The sequence below is a fragment of the Colletotrichum siamense genome (genome assembly GCF_013390195.1).
Source record: "Colletotrichum siamense strain Cg363 chromosome Unknown KSG_Cg363_contig04, whole genome shotgun sequence".
In the NCBI taxonomy this organism is placed as follows: Eukaryota; Fungi; Ascomycota; class Sordariomycetes; order Glomerellales; family Glomerellaceae; genus Colletotrichum; species Colletotrichum siamense.
This window is the reverse complement of record NW_023501017.1, coordinates 303165-324696: the sequence shown is the minus strand read 5'-3', so window position 1 is coordinate 324696 and position 21532 is coordinate 303165. Positions and strand designations below refer to the sequence as shown.

The following is a 21532-nucleotide window of genomic DNA, read 5'->3' as shown; positions in this document are numbered from 1 at the left end:
ATGCAGAACTGTTCTCGAGACCTTTTGCTTTGTAAAACAATCAAAGAACACGGGTCCTAGAATAAATACAATCAGCTGTTATGGATCCAAATAGGGCCTTTGTGCTGAGAAAGTCAGTGCCATGGTTCTGTTCGAGGTCAAAGGCAACCAGAAAGGCATATCCAGTACTGAAAGCAACCACTCGCCGACCAAGTGGCCAGTCCCATTTGGTCAGTTTGAATGGGACTCATGGATACCAGCATGTGACAACTGTCAAATGATAAAGATGATGCTCGGCGTGGTTGACATGGGCGTCGCGACGAGCCGCAATCACACGTGGCGGTGATCTCTGACGCGATAGGTCGCCTGGTGGGCCAAGGTCTTCGGTCCCACGACCACGATTTCAACGACATGCGATCGGCACACTCATAAGGAGACGACATCCCATAGTTCTCGAAGGAAGAATTCCGACCTTATTCTTCGTGAAAAAAAGACCCCCTCCTGTGAAAGCTCTTGCTGGGTGGGCCATGAAACTTCCTCGACACTCTTCGTCCTTGCCGTTGGAGATTTGCCCAACGAAACCAGTCGCACTGCAGCAAAATCGTCTGTCACACACCGCTTGGAAAATTGACGTCGGCTTCCGAAGGCGACCAATTTCGAAAGAACAACCGTCGTACTCAGGGTCCCTACATCCAGTCGCCTATTCAGATGGGAGTACAGCCAGACGCTCGTGTAACCAAGCTCATCCATGGTCTCAAGTGCAACAACCAGACAAAGACCTAGCGAGCACGAGTATGAACAAAAGGGGCACAGATCCCACCTAAGAAAACAATCCAATTGTCCTGTTCACAAGACTTCTCCTCTGACATGTTGCTTGCTCACGACCGCAACAACAGCAGAAGCGCGACGAGAGCTCCCGACAGCCCCAACACCGCCCTGGGCAATCCTCCTCAAGCATTTTAGAATACCAGTCCGTCGTCATCATCATCAGCCCCTCGCCCGAGAACTTCCAATGCACCTAGACTGTCGTCGCCCTCCAAGTCATCGGAACCCGGCAAAATCGGCCCCCGAACCTTTCTCTCCATTCCCCGAAAGCGAAAGACCCCACGGACACGGGCCACGGATATCTCGGCCAGACAAACCATACTGCCTGGGCGAAAAAAATACCCCGAGATCTGCGCCCGGAGGGATAGGGCACCCAATAGCATTTATATCGAATGCCTCTTTGGGCGGGACGCTTGAATGTAGAAAGGTCGAATCACGCGTGTATCCGAGACCTCCGTTGATTATGGGGCCCACTGAATACGAAAGGACCGCCGCAGAAGCCGGGCGGACAGGCACGCATATAAGCAATCACGTTCCCCCGATGGCTAATTCAGAAATATGCTTGGTAAGATGTGTTGTGTCTCTTTTCTATCGACGAATATTCTCATTATGACGGGCTAATATAAAATGTACCCTGATGATGGCCTATTGAAAAAATAAAAGCCGAGGCCGATAGTCATTTCCCAACGCCTCTACAATGCTATGAATAATAAAGTAAGGATTCTTTCTTCCGCATCTCTCATACAGCATTCTTCCTTTTTGGCCAACGATTACCGCACGGCAATGTTCTTCATGCGACCGGTCGTGGGAACGGGCTTCTCGAGCCTCAAGGCCCACAGAAGCATGTCCTCGGCAGGGAGGAACACCAACAAAGCACGATTGCATAGGTATGCCATCAGCGCGCAGAAGGTTGCAACTACGGCGTCCATGAGGTAGTGGTTGGCGGTGCCGACGATGGTCAACAGAATCCAGCTGGGGTACCAGATGCCGAAGGCGAACATGGCCCAGCTCTTCCAGCGCGCGCGGTTCTCCTGGATCTCTCTGACCTCGACATCGTCGATATCCAGAGACTTGTCCAGGTCGTCCTTGAGAAGGTAGTTGCGCAGGCGACCGAAGAGGAGACTAAGAATCGCAGAATCGGCGACGAAAACGCATCCGATGGCAAAGGCATATCCAAAGTGCATACTCGGCATCGCGGCCAGCTTGTTTACGAACTTTCCGCTCATCCACACACTCTCGGCGTTCTCCATGTTGACGGTGTCGACGAATCCGTACTCGGAAGGCATCAGGCGCGGGGGCGCGCACGGGTAGAAGATGAAGATGATGAAGGCACACATGTTCAGCAGAGTCATGGTGCGACGGACGGTGCAGAAGCGGGCATGGGTAGGCGCCATGGCAAAGTAGTATCCGATGAAGCCGACGGTGCCAGGGATATGGATCATCGAGTAGCCACGGTTGAGGATTGTCAGCCAGATGCCGCGGAAATCACCAGCCTGTGCGCCCTCCAAGAACCAGTGAGACACGCGCCACTCCAACCAACGTTCCGGACCGGTCCTGGTACCCTCGCCGAAGAACTTGGCCTCAGACTCGAGCAGAAACAGGCCGTGGCCTTGAGCAACCTCCCAGAGTGACTTTCTGCCGCCGTAGTAGCTCTGAGCAAGGCTGCCGGTCATTCGGTAGAAAAAGAAGGAGATGGCCCAGTAGAACATTTCGATGAGGAAGGGGAACTTTTGCAGGATGCGCGAGTGGACGTATTTCGCGAAACGGCTCGAGTTAGGGGTCTTGACGCGAATGCATCCAAAGATTGTGCGGAACTTTGGCGGGTGAGGATCGGTTCGAATGGGGCTGCCGAGCGAGTCGTAGTCATCGGACATTCTGGGAGATTCGGCTCCCTCGAAGAGAGGCTCGTAGTTGGCACCATTGCGGCGGAGGATGGAGAAGTTCTTGCGGCGAGTGAACCACAAAGCGGTAAGCATGATTGAAACAATCAGCTAGTGCTGGTGTTAGCAACTTGATCTCGTTCTCGTGTCTGGCCCGCGAGGAAGCGGGAATGGCTTCGACTTCTTACAATTGGTTCTACCCAATCCGGTGTCCTCCATGTGTGTACCGCCTTCCAGCCGCCCTCGGGCGTGCCGTAGGGCAGCTTGCCGTTCGGAAGCTTGCCGTCGGACATTATGTTGGGGTGATCGGGTCGCACTGTCGAGTGTCGGACGAAGTGCAGGTTCTCCTATTTCAAGACGGGGCCTGTTTCCTTTCGAGTCGAATCCCTAACACTCCTTTTCTCTACTTGAATTTCGCAAAGTCGAGGATATCGTTGTCGAGTTCGTCGAACAGCAGCAGAATCATTGACTGGGGTTGCTGTCGTGGGTGTCTCGCAGCCGGAGATTTTTGCCGGGTCGTCGTAAGCGTGTATTCCCAAAACGCCTCCCAAATGTCTGTGCCTTATCGCAGTGAAGTTGGTTGGAACCAGCGAAGGACAAACAAAACCCAACAGCCGAGCGGTCGTGGACAGGGTAATATCGAGGACAGCAGACAGCGTCACACGGTCATCAACGCAAGAAGAACTGCGACGTCGAAGAGGTAGGAAAGGGGGGGAGGGGAGGGGAGGAAGGGATCAGAGTGAATGAAGGCCGACAACAACAGATTGAAGCGGTAGCGGAAGGGAAGCGGCAGGCTCTACATACGGGCCTTTGGGATGGGAGGTGGGATCCGCCGTTCATTTTAACGGATGGGCCGTTTTGGCAGTCTCAAAGGGCGCCTCGACCAATTGGCAAGGCCTGGTCGGTCTGGCTGCGCGCTCCTGCGTGGGAAAAGGGTCGGTCAGTCGCAAGAAAGGCAGACTCAGTGGGAAAAAAGGTGGGAACACGCGGCATCTGGGCGCGATGCCAAGACTTGACGGGTTTCTTCTCTTTTGCGCTGCATCCCTGCCGGCCACCGAGATTCGATCCAAAAGGGCAACAAGTCATGTCGCTCCTTTCCTGGTTTTACCTCTGGGCATTGGGCAAGCGCACCTCCTTCACTTGGGGTAAGGTCACAGTCGCTGTAAGGTGGGGGGGTCTGGGCACCCGTCCATTCACTCCCTACTGACAGAGCAAACTGCTGCAACTGACTGTGCCCGCTGCCCACAGGGCCAGCACTCACTCAGTGCTCTGACAGCACCGCACCAGCATCTGCCTCCTTATTCCGGCGGTAATTGCTGGTTGCACCTTCCACACAGGCTTGGAAAGGGAACTCTTTTTCCTGCCAAGCCAAAAGCGCAGGAGCAGGTGGGTGGATAGACAGGTACGTATCTTTCTAACCGGTTGAAAGTGGGAGCGATAGCCGCTTTTAGGAAGCAGCACTGTGAAGAAGGAGGCCACTCACCTGTGCGAACTCAGCAGCATGGTCCACGTTCCTCCCCAATGCGTGCATCTCGTCGTGAGTCGTGACGGTGGAAGGTGCAAGGAAGGAAGCCAACACAGCAGAACCCTCTTGCTCTCTTCCGTCTCTGTTTGACGATGCAGGAAGGTACGCCTTCCAGTGCGCCTGCCCGTGTTAGACTGCTCATCAACCAGGCTGTGGAATGGCAAGAAGTCGTCTAAATAGCAACCATGGCGTAGAGGGCGTTCCTGCCTTCATCAGTCACAGACTCACAGTTACTATCGAGGAAGGTACTTGTTCTTTCCATTTGCGCCTTCCTTCCTTCCATCTCAGACCCCAGAGCGACACGCGGCTTCCTCGCACTTGCAATGAACCAGATTGTTTTAGCTCCTTCCCGTCCCTGCGCCAGGCGCATCTCACCTCGCTCAGCCATTTGATTCTGACGACTCTTTCTCCTTCTCTTTCTCTGTCGCTTCCGTTTTGCCGCCAAACGTGTCCCGTCGCCTTACCTTACATGATGGAGGAATGTCAACTCTACTCTAACTCCGACCTGTATTTCTATTCTTGATATTTTTATCACGGCCTCTGTCGTTTCGGAGCCAGGCCTTCCCGGCCACAAAAGTCACTCGGCCAGACCCCGACCAACACCTCGCCCCCAATCACCGTCCAGAACGACACCTCGCCGTCCAACTTGCTTGCCGTACCCAGCGTCAAGCTTCTGCAATGCCTCGCCATCATATGCCGTGAGCTTAGGTACATGCTTGTTGCTTCCGGAGAACATGCGCCTCCCCCTCCTCTTCCCACCAACCACCACCACCACCGCCTCCTCCCGCCATCCATACGAAGTACCTACGGGCATCTCGCATCTCGCTTTTGCCCCAGAATACCCCTACTGAAGGCTCCCATCATCCTCGCCCCCAAATCGACCCTAACACACTAAAGCCAGCCTATCCAACCTTGTTGGCCGCCACCGACGCTACCAAACTCTCTTGGTCCCGTCTTCGCAGACTACAGTTCTCCAGATGACTTTCAATCACCCAAAATATCACGACAACAGAAGCATAGTCAACATGTTGATGATATCACTCTGCATTGCCAGTCTGCCCATCTAATCTAAACGCCCTGGTCGAAAAACCGATGCCTCATTTGGCTCCGGTGCACGCTAAGAAGCGGTGCCGCCGTCGGCCATGCCCGCCATGCAACACTTCGCCAACTCGCCGAAGAAACCTCAATCCCGGTGGTGGATCCTCTCGCTTCCTAGCCGCTTGGCTCTTCCGAAATTCAATGCCAATGCTGCCCGGCCCTGCCCTGGCGACCGCTTGCAAATTTCCATCGACGATATTCCGCTCGCCTTATTTCCGCTACTCTGTTTCAACCATCCGCCCGGAGAGCCTCCCAAGCCCAAGTCGGAGTAGTTACTAGACTGGAGCCTCATCCCACTATGAACATGTACGGTTTATCAGATCAGATTCGAGCTTTGTTGACTCGACTCCGCTGCGTCTGACGGGTGTGGTGGACCAGGCTTCCGCCAAGACGAGGAGCTGCTCCTGCGCATGCTAAGCCCACTCACCGAACATGTCTCCCTGCGAACTGCCTGCGACCATCTTCACCACAACCTGAAATGCTACTGGCGGCCACCATTGTCGAAGATCGGCATTGTCAACTGACATCCACAAGTTGTGGTGGTTGGAGGCACAGACGCAAGCTAAGCTATTCACGACCACCAGGTCTCGTCCCGCACAGCGTCCAACGCATTCGAACTGGTGGTCATGCCCGGCAAGCAACCAATGGCTGTCGGACATCTTGGCGGTTGCGAGTTGTCGGGCCAAACCACCTACGACTCAAGCTGGCGACGCACTGCAAAACGGCGCCCTAAAAGTCCGGCGCTGCGCTTCTGCAGGAGGCGTAAACTAGTTGAGCGATCAAGTCAACAGCTGCTGAGAGCAATCCGCTTGCGATACAAAGTGCGCGCTCAAATCGCCAAACAGCTTCCATCGACAAACCGAGCAGTCAGCCAATCATAAGTCTCTCAATCCGTATATGAATGGGGCGCTGATTAACAGCACGCGACCTCTCTCACTCGTTCCCCTGAATCCGCACCAGCCACACGAGGTCACTTGCTTTTAGGGGCTTAACGCTGCCCTCCAAACTCCAGGTCATCCACACCCATTTTCGCACATACCGGGATGTCGGTGCTTGCCCATCTCCGTTTCCCTCTCCTCTCCAACGGTGGAGGAGACGGGCCTTGTGCGAATCTCACTGCTGGAACGGGACCCATTCCTCTTACGCTGAGCAGAGGGTGACAGGCCGCCCGCCGCTAGACAGCCTTTCTGACGACAGCAGCTATTGTTTCTGGCCGGCATCCAGCCGTCTTGGCGTTGCAGAATGTCGGCTCTCGGGCACATTCGCAAATGTTGAAACCTCGATGCGATGTCCGGCCAGTATCTGCTGCTCTGATCTTTTTCATTTGCGCTACATCTCTCAATACGAAGTAAGCATAAACAAGCCTTTTTCATGTAAGGGGGAAAAAAGGGTCTATGGATCAATATCCCGGCTTTCGCAGGTCAAGCTTCCCGTCAATCTCACAACTCCGAATGAGATGTCAGCAGCATCCACACAGAACACGCCAGGCCACTGGCCAGTGTGCCAGTGGCCGACCCCACGGCTGGGCGACAAATACGCAGTACGCGGGAACTGATGGCGATACGCACCTTCCAAATTTCTCAAGGAATCCCTTGGACAAGTACCTACAAAGCATGTACACTACGAATACTAGACCCCGGTGTGATGCAACCCGAGCATCTGGCTGGCTGTTTCCTGCGCAATCGAGTGCCGATTGTGGATAGCAAAAGCTTGACGCGTACAACTTGCAAATGGAGACACGCAATTTCTGCTCATCCCCCACACTGCCGGCTCCTCGCTTGACTCGCCGTCTTGGCTTGCGGTCGTCGAGTCTGAACTCTGGGGAACGGCACCATTTCGTTGACGAGAACATTGAACTGATCCCTCCCTCTGCTTTGGTTCAAAGATTCGACGCAGCTACCCGCCAGCCAAATATGCAAACCGTCTGCCCCGAGTGTGGCTGGAAATCCAGCATCAGCCTCTGGTTGAGCCGCGGATGAGCTCAGACGTCATCCACAGCGCCCAGATGGGGCTCGGGGCGTCTCGCCGACACGTGCAACTCAACTCAATTGCACAGCAATACATCAGTCCCGTGCCACGTTCTCGAGTTGATCCAAGTTCCATTGTCTTGGGATGTCGGTAGCGAATCAGTTCCTTTTGCTGAAGAAAATCGCATCTCGGATACCGAAGTACGGGAATCTTGACAGCCCTCAACCAAGATGCGGTCCATTCAAGGTTATCGTCCCATCATCCCATCATTGGGCAGTCTCGCCAGAAGCTAAAGCCTCTTGCTCGACAGGAGAGACGTTTGGGACGAGCTGGGCACGTTTCACGGCCATCATGCTGTTCAACTCAAGTCTGCAGTCCACGACACGATTCTGTCCGGCTTCCTGCATCTCGTGATCCAGGCGGCTGCTGCAAAGGGTGTCCTGGCATGTCCCTCCTGCATCGAAGGGAATTCCATGCAACTTCAGAGCCTACGTCATTGACAACTACCGCCATCCCCTGGCTCGCAATCGTCGCCGTTGGTGTCGAAAGTTTTGGATTGCCCTGCTACACGACCCTGTTGCAGACAGCAAAGGGACTCGGGCTCATGCTTGACGGGCTCACCCCGGCCGCGTGTCCCCTCATCGGGAGAATGAGTTCTGCCGCCAATGGCTGCCAAGCCACGGGGCGGAGCAACTGAATTGGCTTTTTGCGACAAGCCGCTGTTCCGCGGGGACCGCCTGCCGCGTAAGTCTTCTGCGAACTAACGGCAATGTGTGCCGTGATCGCGGCCGATTCGAGGTGGGTCCCGTCTTCCGAGAGTTTGCGCCGGCTAACGGCAAGCACGGGAGCTACCCAGGCGCTGGTAATTTCACCAACGCCTCACCAGGCGACTTGTTTCAAGACGGGAAACACTCGAGAGACGGGGCTTCCTTGAGGATGTGGCTCAGGCCACGGCAGCTCAGAAATAGTAATCACGGAGCTTGCCGCCATAGCAAAGAGGCCGTTGTGAACCATAAACGACATGACTGACAATGTCCATGCGAAGCCGGCCTGCTCCCAACCATTACCTTGCCTCAAAATTAATATAGCGAACTAGGTTTTATTCTGAGTGCAACATCTAATGTGGCTTCAAACACATTCCCACATACCGACACTGTCTATCGACTCTGTGACTACCAAAACTAATCTCACCATGTGAGTCTTACTGGGTTCTACGAGGGCTAGCATCTAGTCGCCTACAACATTTGCAACTGTTCTCGAGTCATACGGCAGTCAACATCAATTTCATTTTCGACGATCTCACTGCAATCGACTCGCTTGCATGCCTAAACCAATCCATTCTGCACCACGACGGATAGCTCAAGAACTAGGAGGTCAAACCGGGCAAATTTGACGTGATACCAAGCGACTTGTTACCAGAGTATCTTAAAAAGAGCTCGCATTTCCTTCATCGTTTGTAGCGACACCAACCACAACACGAATAGCGGAATGAAGGACGGCTGGTCGCGCCGAAGCGATGTGACTCGAATTCTGGCCACGCCTTCCGCCCTAAAGACCAGGGGTTGTTGACATTAAGCTAGTAAGCTTATTCTCGATTCGCTGCAGGAGATCAAATTTTAGAATACTGCCAAAATCACGCGCACCAGGGACGCGGTAAGATTTGGCCTCACCGCCGCCCCTTGAACACGAACCAAAAGTTCTGAATCCGGCCAAGCTGGGTGACATTGAGCGGCACAGCAACACGAGAAAAGTTTGCCTTTGTCGCGACATCTTGGCTTAAAAAGGAGGCCAGGGGCCGGACAGGTTTCGTTTTGATGGATAAGTTTCTTCATTGCACAGTTACTTGCTATCGTCACTCGTTTGAAATACACATTCGCTATGCCACAGTTTAGCGTCGTCATCTTGCTGGGCCTTGTAGGCGGCAGTCTCGTCGCCGCAACGCCTTTTGACCAGGAGAAGCAGAACCGCGACGCGGAATGCGATGTTCGTCACCCCTCCTCCCGCATGAGAGCCCATTCTTGGATCGGGAACTAACGACCATTTGTTTGTAGAACGGATGTTTCTTTGGAAGTTTCCCCGGCGGCTCCTGCACCAACGACGCGGCGTGCATGTGCACCCAGCAGAAATACCGTGAGAGGTACTTCTGCTGTATGGCTGAGAAGTGCGATGCTTCGGTCCTGCCTGGTCAGTCTCAGCTTTGGCTTTCTTGATGTTCCAATATTCTGACTTGATATAGACTCGATCCAGCGCCAGACTTCAGAATGCGACGCCCGTAATATGCCATTCACTTTCGATACTGAGGCGGTTTGCGGGATCAAGTTGAGCACGAAGGTCTCGCCGTATCCCACGCAGACGGTGACGGCTACTGCCACTGTTGGAAGTTCCGAGGCTGCGGCGACGGGGACGGGAGCGGTGACGACGGGAATCGCGACAGAGGCGACGACTGGAACTGCGACGGGGACTAAGACGGAGAGTGCGTCTTCGGTTGTGACTACGGGAAGTGCAAGCAGTACTTCGACGGCCGACTCTGCTGCTGGGAGGGATGCGCCGCGAGGGAAGATTGTGGTGGGTGCTGCTGTTGTAGGAGTTGCGCTTGGGACGTTTTTGTGGTAGTTATTTTGTTCGGAGCTTCTTTGTCTTCTTCACTAGCAAAGCGAGCCACCCATATCGTAATACCTCATGATCTATTTTTATGAGCTTTTACAGAAAGCGTTTCTCAAACATTTGAACTTATGCTAAGGATCGCTGCCATGACGGTAGGCTAGAAATTTCTCACGTTGTAAGTTCTTCGCATGCGGATTTGATCTTGGCCTTCTCGCGTATCCCGGTGGGTTACCTGCCGTGGCATGCTTAGTGTTCGTCGTGGCATGCGGCGCATCTCCCCGACGTTGTTATATCGTTCTTCAAAGGGGAGTCTCGGGTCGCACGTTCTTACGTATAGTAGTAATACGTTCCCTTTGCCTTACACTAGGTTCTTGTGATACTGTATGCGTTGCAATTGAAACACTGCCTCAAACGACACTGTCTGGACGAGTCTCTCGTGAATCGGTTTGTTAGCCTCTTTGCCCTCGACGCCTCCATGACCACTAATGATGCAGTCTTTTTGCTGGTTGGACGGCCAGCAGCCTAGATACTTGATTTGTGCTGTAGGGATGACGGCTTTGTTGGCCTGGCGATCTATGTTTATTGAGCGGGTTATAAAACATTGCGCCAGCAATCTGTAGGTCGGGGTCTGCACTGCAGCGTCGTTGCCGATGTGGTTTTCTCAGTCGTTAGCAAACTTGCAGAGGACCTTAATGCACTTCGTTATAGCTGTCTTGATGCTTAGGTCGCGGCTGTTGAATTAGTTGGCAGATACCGCCTTGATTTTGCGGACATGCTTGTTGCTGCTTTGTTTGATGGCGCGGTCTATGTGCGCCTTGATTCTACGGAGGACTGTCACTCTCATGTTAGCAATAGTGATGGGGTCTCACGTCTGGCAGGTTAAGGGGGTGACTGTTTGCAGTGTTGATCGACTTGACTGCTGTCTGAACGCAACTGTTGAGTTGAGTAGCGTGCTCTTGATGACGCATTAGCTATAGTTGCTCCTGGTGAACGGCACAGCATTGTACCTTACTTTCCGCGACTAAACCTGCAGGTGGTCTCTATCAGCAGGAAGCAGAACAAACGTCAAACATGGCGGTTGGGGCTAATAGGCTGGGCAACTCTGCGCAGTACGCAGTAGCATAGAGCGAGAGTTTCAATAAGTGGTTAATAATCAACTGATCGACAGTATTGTTCCGCAGAAAGCACTTTATTTTACTTTATGGTAAAAACCTTATTTTCTCCATCTCTTAAATTAGTAGTATCATACGATCCGAAGCAATCAACCAAAGCCTTTGTTTAACGTGTCTTTCTGTATAAAAGGTGACAGTGTCGCGCCGTCCATCACTCGCCGCCCGTTGAATGCAACAGAAACCCACGCCACCCCTCAGTCTACTTTTTCCGAACTCTCCCCAACAGTCTTACTCCCCCTATCAGAACACAATGAAATTCGTCACTCTGATACTCGTCCTGTCCCCCTTGTCAGTATTGGGACAGTACTGCAAGGCCCCGCCCGCTAACTGCGAGGCATGGGATGTAAGTAAAAGTCATCCACCTAACCGCGATGTTATCTGACGGATTGCAAGTGTGCATCCTCTCGCAGCTGTTTCTACGATGACGGCAGGGCCAAGTGCCCCGGAACCCGACTTGCTTGTTGCAAAGCTACAACTGAAGACCCAGGGGCTGGTGGATATTGTTACTAAGACAGGGCATCTTGCAGGGAGTGCAACTTGCGTTTGATTCAATGAAAACAACACCGCAAGATTTTACGCCCGCTGTGGTTGGTCTCATTCATGCGAGAATGAGCGTTGATAATCTGGGCGTCGAGCGTTCATGACAGCACCTTTGCATTGATTGATGTAAAATATGTTGACAGATTATTGCTGGTAGCGGCAGGAGTCATATATTGCTTAGGTTTACAATAGTCACTGCATACAAATCTGTGACATAGACACAGCGCTGAGCGAATCTAGAAACTTTGAAAGCTCTAATTCTGGCGACTTCCTTTAAGGCTTTCCGATACTGAGCCTGCGCTTTTGTTGTCTTCTGTGAGGGTTTTAGGTCCTGTGAGTGATCTAATGGATAGATTTAGTGCTCATTGTTTTCAAAACGTAGCACAAAGTCCTCATGACTCGTGATAGCCTCGACACAACCCTGGCACGAGGTCCCGTGAGATGTCCCAGAGTTCTCGCTACTGCCCCGCTCACCGCCCGGACCGGATGCGGCGAATTGAGCTAATGAGAGGGCAGGAGTCTATTCGGCCCCCAACGGCCAGTGGGACCGGAGGTCGGGAATAGATGCTTCGGCAAGGCCGGAGATCTCAATCGGGCCCTAGCCCGAGACAGGATCTGAGTCTTGTATAGATAGACACATACGCGCAAGGGCAGAGGGTGGCGGGGCTGTCATTAGAGAATATGATGAATTATTCACAACTGCAGCTGCTGCGTATCGTCTTGCTCCTGGAACCAGCAGAGTTCTCGCTAATCTTGTGGCAACCCCGAGGCTGCCTCCTTTCCTCTAAATCCTGTGAAGTCTTACTCATGCCATCCCGTGAGAGATTGCAGTTCAAAATACGGAGCAATTTAGCGTCATAGTCTGTCTTTCTGGCGCCATTCCCATCTTTCTCATGGGTGGCCGCAATTTCACTTTCAGTAAGATCTCTTCATAACTCAGAGAGGTGTTCCAATCGAGAAGGTCTCGCAGGCCGAATGGGACATGGCGGAGATGGGACGCTGGCGAATTGGCGATGTCCTAGACGAAATCATGATAGCTATCGCTCTTCCCATTCAAGACATTCGAATCCCATATGATAGCGGGGTTGAATAACCAGGTATGGCCAGATTTCCTCACTGTTGCAAAAGTCCTTGGTAAATATTTCGTCGTTGAGCAGTCGCCTCGAGAGTAGCGTGCAGTGTAAAGGTGCCGCGGCGGTCAAAAGTGTCTTTATATAGGGTCTATGCTAGGCTCCAGGAGCATGGGTGAGGAGATTAGGTGTTGCTTTGAATGATAAGACGTGAGACGAAAGCGTTGCCCGTCAGCAACGGTGATACTGAACGCCTTCTTCACCAAACCGACCGCTATGTATCCCCAGTCTTTCTGCTCACCTATTCGGGAGCTATGAGTCCCAATACAATGTGGGCACAATCCTCTGCATGCAGACGAGTAAACTGGGATGTTCTGCGGTGGCGACGCTTGTCTTTTCACGGGCTGTGGGATATTGTCCGGCATCGCGGTCGTGGTGAACAGAAGTGCACCGCCCTGCACGGTGAGGTTGAGGTGACGAGCACGGTGGTTTGAAGTGTCTTTGGTCGCAGAATCATTCCCAGTCAAGTTCTTCAGAGCTTGGACATGCTGGTGGGAGAGGCTTACGCGGGTTCGAAGACGGTGACTACCAAGTAGCTGGAGCAGTCGGCCATTCCACTCTAACCTTGGGCAAACGCGGCAATCGCTGTCCTTTATCAATTCTGTTTTCATCCTTGGATCGATGTACTGAAAGGCTGCGTAAGGATAACTCACCTCTGAGCCTGTTGTCGCGAGCGCTTTGGGCAGCGGATAGGCCGCACAGGGGTATGAAGATAGAGAGGATAAAGAATCTCATATTGATACAATGTTGTACGTATTGAAGCTATATGACGGTTCAAAGTGAACATTTCAATATTTTAGAGATCTCTGGTGTTTATAGCTCATATTTGGAATGCCATGCCATAGAGTATAGCATGCCTGCAATCGTTTATGGAGATGAAAGCATTCCATCATCGGTTGTTTCCGAGGAATCATAGCCGATGAAGGGCGTTTTGAGATAGCTCTCTATTGGGAACACATAGCCATCCAAAAGCCTTCTCGGTCTGGGGATGGCTTTTGGGAGTAGCAAGGGCACCCAATAAGCAACGTTGGGGCGAAGCATCAGGCAACCTTGACAGTCATCAACCTGTCTGGCACATCACCCTCAAACCAATGAGTCACCACATCGAAGATTCATACACCTCTCCCATCCCATCGTTTTCAACAATCAACACGACAATCATCTCTCGTGGTGTAGTGGTAACATGCGTGCTTGTCGCGCACCCGCCCCTGGTTCGATTCCGGGCGGGAGAGATATCCTTTTTGCTGCTTTTTAGAAGCTCAGCATGACTGGAGGAGAATGCCGACGCCTACTTGCTGCTGATACTTGACACATACAGGCAACTATAAGAACCTGAAGCCGCGTCAAGCGTTGCAGTTGAATTTCTGATAGCTTAGCAGTGAGCCCCTATTATTGATCTGCGCTGTCTTGATACTTTCTTTCCACTATCACTATTATACTGAACGCCCCTTATTGTTAGTTCAAACGTTTCCGCTGTTAATACTGTCTGTCGTCTTTCGCTTTATCCTCGTGACCGCGTAGTCATCCCCGTAGGCTTTATGAATGGATTTTCATTAGTCTCGTTTTCCAATATGGGCAGAATCAAAAGGCTGCATTCATTATCAACGCTATCTTACAGAGTTTTGAACTAGTCCGCGTGTTGGTCACCCTGTGAGGTCCATACCTTGTCGAGCCCTAAGAGACGGTCTTGCGTAACCAAAAGAATTTTCTGTGAACCTTGATGTACGATTTTGATTTTTGAAAGGTTGCAGATTCTAGACCTTTTTTCTCTCTTTTTTCCCCTTGCGGCATCCGAATTTTTGACGCTCCGAAACTCAAACTGTCGGCCTCCTCTTTTGTTTTTACTTGCACGAATCCATCTGGACTCACAGAAGATCCAGCTCCAATTTCGTTACAACACACTGCACCTTTTCTCCTACTTTCGATACAATTCACAAGGCCTCTCCAGGAACGTCTTCTCCCACTTTGAAATCGCCACCAGGTCGATCCGAACACTCAAAAGCCCTAGTCCTCCACGGTATGGACGCAGTCAAGATTATCACCATGCGTGGTCCGGCGATCGCAGACCTTCCCAACGAGCTTCTGCACTTTACTTCTTCCTTCCTGGCTCCAAAAGATCATCTAAATTGGATGTTGGCTTCGCATCGATTTAACTCGATCCTTGGCGTCCGCCTCGTAGCCAACGCTGTTGCACGAGGAGATAGTGTTGCCTTTGCCTGGGCCTGCGAAACTGGCCGTCTCGACATCATGAGAAGATGCATGGATCTCGGGATGAAGCCCAGTCTGTATGCGTATACGAGCGAGCGAGCGTGTGTGGGTCAGCCAGATCCAACCCGAATCTACTGTAGGAGGAAATTCCTATATCAGCGAAAACACTTTCCTATGATTGGACTGTGCATGCTTTCAGGCCAGCTCGACGCCGTCCGATTGCTGATTTCAAGAGGAGCTACCCTTGACGACTTACCCCCTTGGCCCTTTTCAAACTCGGCTCGAAACCCATTGTACTATGCCCGTCATGTACCAATGTTGCGTTTTGTGTTGGAGGACAAGACTCGTCAAGATGCCATTTTCAATGATGTGAACAACAAATTCAAAGGTTATCGCTTCTTGAGAGTATTGCTGAGCGAGGAAGCAGCCGACGACACCATCATCTTCGCCGTCGAGAATTGCCTTCGTCATGAAGATCGATGCCTTCCTAGGGCTGTATGCGACGCTGCTGGACGAGGTCGACTGAGTCTCGTCGAAAAGCTTTTCAAGGCGGCACCTTCACTGACGAGGCACGACCGCCCACTGGAATACATATACGCAGCTTTGCAAAGGGATCCCACATCATCTTGGTCATGTAGCATCCAGCGTATGCTGGAAGCGTTGAACTCGGCTGCGTCGATCTTACCACTGAAAGATAATAATGCTATTGATTATGGCGAGCTTTTACATGATCTTTTGGAAGATGTATGGGACGATGATGGAGTGAGTGCGTACAATCTCGAATGGCTTCTGAACAACGGTCTGGTGAGATCTATGGAAGAGCGCTTGGCTTTCCATGAATGTTTCACATACGATATAATATTCGCGTATCGTAGCGAGTCCGTGCGGCATCAGAAGATGACCGTTCTTCTCCACTTCGATCGCTCCCTCGCTCTTCATATCCCGTTCGGAGACGCAAGGTACCCGCACAGCATCGCTTATCCTGGCTTTCTTGATCTCCTTGAAAGCCAGCTGATAGATGGACATTTGGCACTTCATACAAACTTGGATCCTGGGAGGCTTCTCAGACAAATTCTCACCAAGGGCACATGGGAAGGGACTTTACACCGCACGGCCAGGATCATGGAGACATTGGTGGCACTTGGCGCCTCAGAGCAACCTTATGAGAATCTTATGGGGTGCCATGTCATGGTATTCGTGTGCATGATCAAATTAGACCCTAATGAGGGCGGATGCCTCACCCTACCAGACAGTACAGTACACGACATGTCTGGCGACGAAGAAATAACGACATATAGCCACTACCTCGCTCAACGACGGGACAGCATTCTGAGAATGGCCCAGGCACTGGCGAAAACGGACATGGATAATGTGTTCCAACCCTACTATAACAGCAGATCGGCGGAATACATCAAGTCTAGTTGGGTTTATAACGAACTCCCAGAATTACAAGCAGCTGTCCAGAAACACGAAGCCTTGAAAAGAAAACAAGAGTCAGATAGTTACGCAAAGGCCATGTGGCCCAGTTATTGATGGGCTTGAAATCGATTGCGTCAGTGTCGGTGTAGATGCTGTCTTCAATGGCGACGATAAGGTTGGTTTGCATCCTGACGTTAGCGAGGGACGCATAATTTGAGACAACCATTACGTCGCGGCCGAAATTGTCAATGGGAGCGTGACACAGGCTGAGGGCTCACAGAGGGCAACTCCAGTTAGAGGTTAAAAGATGAATTGATAATATCTGCCCCTTCCGAGCGATGTGTGACCGGCTCCGCTCGCGTACACATTCACTTGTCATCTGGCTTCATGGTTTCTCATACTTTCTTGCGTTTATTCTTGTTCGACAGGCCTAGTGTTGGACGCCCTTTGCCCTGAGCAACAGGGACACACCGGCGTAAAATAACAAACATATACACACACGCGCGCACACATACACTCTCTGATGCCGGAATTGGCCCCTTCAACTACGTCCCTATCCTCAGCCATCCTCAAAAGCACATGACAATCAACAGTCCAATCACGAAAATCATCAACCAAAATCGGTAAAGATCCAATGTTCCAATACATTGACACCTATGAACCTTACACAGTACACCAAAAGCACTATGTCCCCCCACGATCAAGTCAAAATCGCCTCCATCAAATCGTGACACGTCACTCGATTAAAATACACCTTCAGATGGTTTAATATCAACAACAGCCCCGACCTCTCCCTCAAGAATTTGAGTTCCAATGATGAGAAACAGAAGCGGCAGCGCCAGAATCCCTCCTTTTGCACCGTCCTCCTAGTACAAGCCAACCGTAAAAAGCGCCCCCGCCCCTAGATTTCAGACCATCTCCAACTCAGTAATAGACCAGGCATGCCGAAATTGCCTTTGATGGGTTATCGCTCAGGTGAAAAGCTGCTTGTTTCTGTCTGTCAGAAGTAGAATTGTTGTTGAGGTTGGCCCGGCGGTGGTTGGGCTACAAAGTCAAAGTTCATGGTGTCGACGCCCGAGTTCCAAGGGTCGGGTGATTCTGCGAGGCTGTTAGCTCAGGAAACCTCAGGAGAGGGAGCGAAATTGAGAAAACATACCCCACCAAATCGATTCGTATAAATCCATCGGCGACATGTACGTCGACGGGTCCATATTGGGAAGGCCCTCCATGACGGGAGGGTAGGTCATGCTACTAAGCCGGTTAGCAATAATCTTACTGCGACAGAAAGAAGCAACATACTTGGGGTTGTACTCCGCCATGGTAGTGCCGTTCTGCATCTCCGCCATGGCCAGCGCCGCGTCTTGGTGGGGATCCATGCCGAAAGCCTTGTTGACACCGCCGTTCCCGTTGCCGTTTGCCCCCATCGGGCCCATGAGCATCGGCGGCAGCGGCGTCCTGGCTCCGCTCCCCGTCCCGCTTGAGTCCGAGTCCTTCTTCTGCGACGTGCCCATGATCGTGCCGTGCTCGTAAATGTTCCGCAGCGCAGTCAGGGCCCTCCACAACGGGCCGGACAGCTCAATGTCCTTGTCCGTCTTGGGGATGTGCTCTGCCGGCGAGGTGGCCTCCTTCGCGGCCGTCGCAGACAGCGCCGCGATGAGGTCGCCCTGCAGTTGTCGCACTTCGGGGCTGTTCTTGGTCTCGCCGAGGATGCCGAGGAGCAGCGCCGACGAGAGGCCGTGGTAGGTGAAGGCCCAGCTGCGGGTGGGGATGACGGAGAGCTGGTGCATGGCGAGGAACATGCGCACCGTCTCGGCGAGGTTGTGCTGGCACTTGTCGGACAGGTGGCGCTTCTGCTCGGGCGTGAGCTTGGTGCAGTCCCGCCGCAGCGCCGGTCTGCAGCAGACGGAGATGACGAAGGAGGTGTGCAGGCGGAAGGCGTAGTGCTGGAGGCGGTCGATGGCCGTCTTGCACTGCTCCTTCATGCGAATGTTCGGGGCGACCATGTTGCGCAGGTTCTCGACGGCTTCGCAGTTTTCGACCATTTGCTCGTAGGATACGGCGGTGGCGACGTCGGGGTTAAGGCGGCGAGAGATGATCTCGCAAAGGTGGTACATCGTATCGAGGTAGCCGTATTCGCCGGCCATCGTATGTTGGACCGTCGGGATAGGGCAACAAGGGATGTTTGTCATCGGCGGGCGGTCAAAGGACAGTGATGTGAGGGTATCGTGCCATACGCATGTCCACCACAGCTTGCGGCGGATCATCTCCTTCGACTGTCCATCATTACGAGCGCTATCTCTTCCATCTGAGGGATTTGGTCGGTGAAGACCAAGTGACTGTGCAAGACGACATGTCAGGCCCAGCAGAGCCCACGACGCCTCTGCCTTCATGTCATTGAGCAGCACAAAACTGGTTAGTAGCAGAGCTTGAATGGAGTCGAATGTGGGTCTATAAAATTTTGGGTCGTGTCAGTGGAGGGCCCTATCTTTCCGACGGGGGCTGATCAGCCGAGGGAGTGACTAACCGTAGCAGGAAATTCCCTAGCCTCAGGAAGTGGAACGAAATTTGTATGTATTTTTGCGAGTCTCGTGTGCGGATGTGATAAGGGGAGTCGTGGTACTGCGAACCCACGGCGAGGAGCGCAAAGAGTATGGCCAGCCATGATGCCGATACCGGCTTGGGCGTTCTCGTTGCGTTGCTCGCGTTACGCGCCCTGTCTTCGAGGTAGACCATGAGCTTGGACTCGAGATCGTCAATGTCGACAACGAAGCCCCAAAACTGTTGTGGTGTTTCCTTGTATGTGCGGAATAGCCTGTGAAACGTTAGTATGCGTCTCCGATAAGAGACTTGATACATACTTCATCACTTCTCGATCCGATGGCAGCTCGGCCGAGATCTCTCGCGTTAAACTATCGAGGTGTTTTGAAGACATGAGCGGGAAGGGCGCCGACGTGTCAAGGCCCAAGATAGATCTCATGTCCTGACGGATGTCGACACCCTCCTGCAGCTCGTTGGCGGCCGACTGCTCTCGCAGGAGAGACGGGATGCTGTTCTGGCCAAGGTAGCGCGTGACGGCCTCGGGGGCTTCGGTCTCGTCCACGCTTGCCGCGACTGCTCCGCCCGCGCGGGGCGCTGGATTAGTATACGAACCGCTGCCCAAGAAGGAGAACGACGGCGCAGGTCCCAAGCCACCAGGGTTTAATGCAGACGGTGCTGAGGCTGAGGCTGAGGCAGAGGACTTACCAATGGCCGTACGAGGCCAGGTCGCGGCTCCGGCCTCCACCTTGGCTGGAGGAGCGCCGGCGGCGACGTCGGCAGCGGAGCCCTCGGGCGAGTGAGGCCTTTTGCGATTGTTGGCTACGGTGGTGGTGGTGTTTCCGCCCGCGTTGCTGCCCGTCTCGGTGGTGACGGAGGCGGCGGGCTTGGTTCCGTGAGAGGCGGTACGGTTAGGTTTGTAGGAGCACAGTTGTGGATGCTCGCGCTTGACGCAGTTCTCGCATGGTTGCTTGTTGTCGCATTTCACCTTGCGCTGGCGGCAAGGCCAACATGCTGTGCCTGTGAGGGGGTCAGTGTCTGTTCTTTGAGAACTGCGATGATTGTGAAGTGAATGGATATGAGTAGTTGTGAAGCACGGGATAAGCGGCAGCGAGTTACGAAGGCACTCATGATGGTTCTCACTCACCATAGCGGACCTTGCGATGAGAGTGGATGATGCGGTTGGCCTCCTCGGGGGTCAGGTCGTCAATGGAGACCTGGTCCGGGGTCGTGTTCGACTCAGGCATGATGAAGTCTGTAAGTCGGGCGAACTTGCATCAGATCCGGGGATCGCGGGTCTCGGGATTTGGTCTGGCAGCGGCGGCGAGGACGGACGGACGGACGGCGACGGTGTTGTAGAAGTGACAGTGGCACCCGGCAGTGGCAATCGCTCATCAATCAGATTGGGACCAGGGCCCGCGAGGCTGCAGGCTGCTCAAAAGGTGGAACCCCCTTCCCGTCCACAGCTTCACGGGTTCGGGGGGTGGTGGCAGGCGGGTTGCCAATGAGACGGACGGGGGGCGCGACTGGCTGGGTTGCTCGCGAGGACCGGGCGGTGGTGGGTTTTACGGGATCTGGATGCGGACGAGGTTCGGCGCTGGCGGCGTGGTCTGGTGGTTGTTCGGGATCCCGTTATGACCGGTTGGTCGCGGTCGGGCTTTGAGTAACGACGCGGCGGAGGGTTAAAGCTCTGGTGTGGTGAAGGCCGTTGTGAGGAGTGAGACTCTGGTTATGCGGAAGCTTGTTGCGGCCCCCTCAGCGGCGCATGCGGCTCCTTTCGAGAGGGGGTACGGATAACTGGACCACGGCCACGGGTAAGGTTGGTGGTTGGCTGTGCTGTTGGTTGGAGCTGCGAATGCCGAATGTCCGAGGGGATGGCGAAGTCGACGGCCAGATGGCGAGGAGGCGCTGTGCAAGCAAGACGACCACGAATTGAAGAGATTCAGAGGAGGAAGAAGAGGCTGGAGGCTTCGGGCCAGGCGCCGGCTATGGTAATGGAGCAATGGTGGAATGAAGGAGAGACGAGACCTGAGGATTGAAGACGGAGGTTAGGTAAGGAAGGCAAGGAAGGAGTTGGAGACATGGGAGATGCGGGGGCGTTCGGTCTCGTCTATTCGTACTTTTGGGTGTGTGGCTTGTTCGCTGCTGCTGCCAATTGTTCTTCGGCAGCCCGGGACCCTTGATTTTTCTTTTCTTTTCTTGTCCATGAGCAGACAGAAAACCACTCCAAAGGCCTTACTCATCAAGACTTCTGGGCACCGACTGGCCAGTCATCCTGCCAGTCCAAACACAACAGAAGCGTGGCAAAGATCACCAAAAGACCAGAGCGGCCTCGGATCACCGCGCTAGCACCCAATCAGGCAAGGTCAGCCTGGACCCGCAGCTGTTACCCCACTTTTGACCGATGTTGGGTGGGCTTCCAGACTGTTTTTTTCTTCCTGCCGTCTCTGTTTTCTGTCCAACTGTCTCTACCACCCTCGCTGCGGCTTGCTTACGTACACATATGCGACAGACTCTGATTGGACTCGACAGGAAGCACTGACCAGCTCTTACGGGCAAGTGGCGTCAGAGTGGGGCCGGCAATACCTTCACTGACATGAGCCACGTCCCAGCCCAACACGCCCATCACCACGACCGGTGGGATCTCGG

At 53.2% G+C, this 21532-nt stretch overlaps 4 protein-coding genes across 4 annotated transcripts; 2 read left to right on the top strand and 2 right to left on the bottom strand.

Moving 5' to 3' along the window:
* Positions 1–1574: 1574 nt before the first annotated feature.
* CGCS363_v005998 (uncharacterized protein) lies at positions 1575–2977 on the bottom strand (the record flags this gene model as incomplete). The annotated part of the gene is made up of 2 exons (XM_036637847.1): positions 1575–2795; positions 2873–2977. 2 exons carry the CDS (start codon positions 2975–2977, stop codon positions 1575–1577), a joined length of 1326 nt encoding a protein of 441 aa, XP_036495794.1.
* A 6176-nt stretch (positions 2978–9153) lies between these two features.
* On the top strand, positions 9154–9888 carry CGCS363_v005997 (uncharacterized protein; the record flags this gene model as incomplete). The annotated part of the gene is made up of 3 exons (XM_036637846.1): positions 9154–9258; positions 9327–9459; positions 9512–9888. 3 exons carry the CDS (start codon positions 9154–9156, stop codon positions 9886–9888), a joined length of 615 nt encoding a protein of 204 aa, XP_036495795.1.
* A 1413-nt stretch (positions 9889–11301) lies between these two features.
* Positions 11302–11561, top strand: CGCS363_v005996 (uncharacterized protein; the record flags this gene model as incomplete). The annotated part of the gene is made up of 2 exons (XM_036637845.1): positions 11302–11394; positions 11445–11561. The coding sequence occupies 2 exons, from the start codon at positions 11302–11304 to the stop codon at positions 11559–11561; spliced, it is 210 nt and encodes a 69-aa protein (XP_036495796.1).
* Positions 11562–17348: 5787 nt separating this feature from the next.
* Positions 17349–20130, bottom strand: fsa6-3 (Fusarisetin A cluster transcription factor fsa6; the record flags this gene model as incomplete). The annotated part of the gene is made up of 7 exons (XM_036637844.1): positions 17349–17446; positions 17505–17596; positions 17648–18796; positions 18873–19160; positions 19207–19480; positions 19592–19903; positions 20031–20130. 7 exons carry the CDS (start codon positions 20128–20130, stop codon positions 17349–17351), a joined length of 2313 nt encoding a protein of 770 aa, XP_036495797.1.
* Positions 20131–21532: the final 1402 nt, after the last annotated feature.